This window comes from Echinococcus granulosus (genome assembly GCF_000524195.1).
Source record: "Echinococcus granulosus chromosome Unknown EG_S00013, whole genome shotgun sequence".
Classification (NCBI taxonomy): Eukaryota; Metazoa; Platyhelminthes; class Cestoda; order Cyclophyllidea; family Taeniidae; genus Echinococcus; species Echinococcus granulosus.
The window spans coordinates 593,773-597,181 of record NW_020170393.1 but is presented as its reverse complement, the minus strand read 5'-3'; the positions used below and the strand labels follow the sequence as shown (position 1 = coordinate 597,181).

The following is a 3,409-nucleotide window of genomic DNA, read 5'->3' as shown; positions in this document are numbered from 1 at the left end:
AGAGCAAATGGCAAGAGCATTTCAAACGCATTCCACAAGTGAAATCTTACTCGGTGTTGATGGTTGGCACGACACTGCTGGTTCTGCAACAGTGAAATGGAAAGTTTTGTAGTAAGTGGGTAGGACATGAAAAAAGCAACAATAAGATAATCGAAAAACACGGAAAATCGCGAAACCGCTATCACTCTTGACCCAATTTTACTCGGACACATCCGGAGACGAACGTTCGTCCATCAGACAAAGGTAACACGTGGAAAAGAGGAAATAGCGAGAGTATTTTAAACGGGGATTCCATAAGTGAAGTCTTACTCGGTGTTGGTGGCTGTCGCAGCTCCGCTGCTTCTGCAACATTGAAATACAAATTCGTGTAGAAGCGGATTGGACATGGAAAAGTGAAAATAGCTCGGATCGACGAAAATGGAAAACCATGTCAGCCCTGTTAATGCGGCCCGGACTGACTAGGAAAAGAAATAGCCAGAGCATTTCAAACAGGGACTGGAACGTGAAATCATACTCGATGTTGATGGTTGGCACGGTACTAATGGTCCTGAAACATTGCAATGGAAATTTTTGCAGATAAAATTTGAAAAAGTGAGAATAACCTGAATTGCGAAGAAACGGTAAACCACGAAAACCTTTTCGCTCTGCACCCTAATCGGCTGGAACACAATCGGGTCAACCAACCATCAATTTGACAAAGACGACACGTGGAGCGGAGTAAATAGCGAGAGCATTCCAAAGACCCATTCCACATGTTAAACCTTACTCAATGTTGATGGTTGTCCCGACACTGCTAATTCTGCAACATTGTCATTGAAGTTACGTAATAAGTAGACAGGGCATGAAACCGTGAAAATACCTCGAGTCGTCAGAAAGAGAAAAACCACGAGAATCCTACCACTCTGCATCCCAACTGAGTCCAACAGATGAGATCAAGCATTTAGGCATTAGACACAGACAACACGTAGAGCAGAGGAAATGGCGAGAGCACTTTAAATAGGGAATCCACAAGTGAAATCTTACTCGGTGTTAAGGGGTGACTCGGTTCTGCAATATTGAAATGGAAGACTTTGAAGTAAGAAGAGAGGACGTTAAAAAATCAGGAATAACCTGAACTGCCATAAAACGAAAAACCAAGAGAACTTCATCACTCTGAACTACAACTGACCCTGACACGAAATGATACAATCAATCGTCAACAAGACAGAGACAACTGGTGGAGTAAAGGGAATAGCGGGAGCACAATAGGCAGGGATTCCACAAGTAAGTCCACAAGTCAGATCTTACGTGGTCTTGATGGTTGTCCCAGCCCCGCTGCTTCTGCAACATTGAAACGGGAAGAAATGAGGTAAGTGGTTAGAACTTTAAGGGGGGAGATTATCCTCAATGGCCAAAAACGGAAAACCACACAAACTCTGTCAATACACATCTAGCTGAATCAAACAAATACGATCAAGCAACATGTGGAGGAAGGGAAATAACAAGAGCTTCTCAAACAGGAATTGCTACGTAAAATCTTACTCGATGTTGATGGTTGGCACGGCACTGTTGGTCCTGCAACATTTAGATTAAAATTCTCATAGATAAAACTCGAAAAAGCGAGAGCAATTCGGATTAAAAGAAGCACCAAACCACGCAAATCCTTTCACTTTGCACCTCAACTGACTCGGACATAATTCGGGCCAATCAAACAACCACTAGACAACGACTACAGGAGGAGCAGAGGAAATGGCAAGAACATTTCAAACACGCATTCCACAGGTGAAGTCTTACTCGGTGTTGATGGCTGTCGCAGCTCCGCTGCTTCTGTAACATTGAAATGCAAATTCGTGTAGAAGTGGATCGGGCATAGAAAAGTGAAAATAACTCGGATCAAAGAAGACGGAAAATTACACGAATCCTATCACTTTGCATTTAACTGAATCCGCCGGATGGGATCAAGCAACAAGTGGAGAAAAGGAAATAACAAGAGCTTTTCAAACAGGAATTACACTGTAAAATCTTACTCGATGTTGATGGTTGGCACGGCACTGCCGGTCCTGAAGTAAGTAGATAGAACATTAAAAAGTGGGATTATCCTGGAGGGCCAAAACACGGAAAACTACACGGACTCCATCCCTCTGCATCCAGCCGAATCGAAACGACGGGATCAAGCAATACATGGAGGAAAAAGAAATAGTCAGAGCTTTTCAAACAGCGATTGGAACGTGAAATCTTACTCGGTGTTGATGGTTGGCACGGCACTGCTGGTCCTGCAACATTTAAAGCGAAATTTTCGTGGATAAAACCGGAAAAAGCGAGAATAACCTGAATTGCCAAGAAATGGCGAACCACGCGAAATCCATCACTCTGCATCCCAGCTGAGTCGGACAGGTGGGGCCATTAGACACAAACAACATGTGGAGCAGAGGGAATGCCGAGAGCACGTTAAATAGGGAATCCACAAGTGAAATCTTACTCGGTGTTAAGGGGTGACTCGGCTCTGCAATAGAGAAATGGAAAGCTTTGAGGTAAATATAGAGGACACGGAAAACGGGAATAACTAAACTGTCATAAGATGAAGAATCACGAGAATCCATTCACTCTGCACCCCAACTGACTCGGGCACAATAGGAGTCAAACGCTCGTCCATTATGCAAAAAATACATGTGGAGCAGAAAAAATAGCGAGAGCATTTCAACCAAGCATTCGACAGGCAATTCCGCAGGTGTAGCCTTACTCGATTTTGATGGTTGGCACGGCACTGCCGGTCCTGAGGTAAGTAGATAGAACATTAAAAAGTGGGATTATCCTGGAGGGCCAAAACACGGAAAACTACACGGACTCCATCTCTCTGCATCCAGCCGAATCGAAACGACGGGATCAAGCAATACATGGAGGAAAAGAAATAGCCGGGGCTTTTCAAACAGCGATTGGAACGTGAAATCTTACTCGGTGTTGATGGTTGTCCCGACACTGCTGATTCTGCAACATTGAAATGGAAAGTTTTGTAGGAAGTAGGCAGGACATAAAGAAGGAACAATAACTAGGATAATCAAGAAAAACGGAAACCCAGGCAAACCCCGTCATTCTGAACACAAACTGACTCGAACAGATGGGATTCAACACACGTTCGTTGGATAAAGACAACACGTGCAGCAGAGGAGGTGACGAGAGCACTTCAAACGCATTCCACAAGGTAATCCACAAGCAAAATCTTACTCGATGTTGACGGTTGGCCTGGCCCTACTGCTTCTATAACGATAAAATGGAATGGAAATTCTTACAGAAGTAGAGGGGGCATGAAAATATGAAAATAACTCGAATCGACGAAAACGGAAAACCATGCCAGCCCTATTAATGTGGCCTGGACTGACTAGGAAAGGAAACAGCCAGAGCTTTTCAAACAGCGATTGGAACGTGAAATCAT

The 3,409-nt window shown here is 43.9% G+C and overlaps 1 protein-coding gene across 1 annotated transcript in view; it reads right to left on the bottom strand. All coding sequences in view use genetic code 11, as the record gives it.

Annotated features, from left to right (window-relative positions):
- The window catches only part of EGR_02778 (hypothetical protein), a gene marked incomplete at both ends in the record, with an annotated part of 6,342 nt that overhangs the window by 1,891 nt on the left and 1,042 nt on the right, over positions 1-3,409 (bottom strand). The window contains 2 exons of the mRNA XM_024492027.1: positions 1,070-1,169; positions 2,932-3,025. Of these exons, the coding sequence (XP_024353521.1) occupies positions 1,070-1,169; positions 2,932-3,025 (194 nt within the window). The remainder of the gene's footprint in view (positions 1-1,069; positions 1,170-2,931; positions 3,026-3,409) is intronic.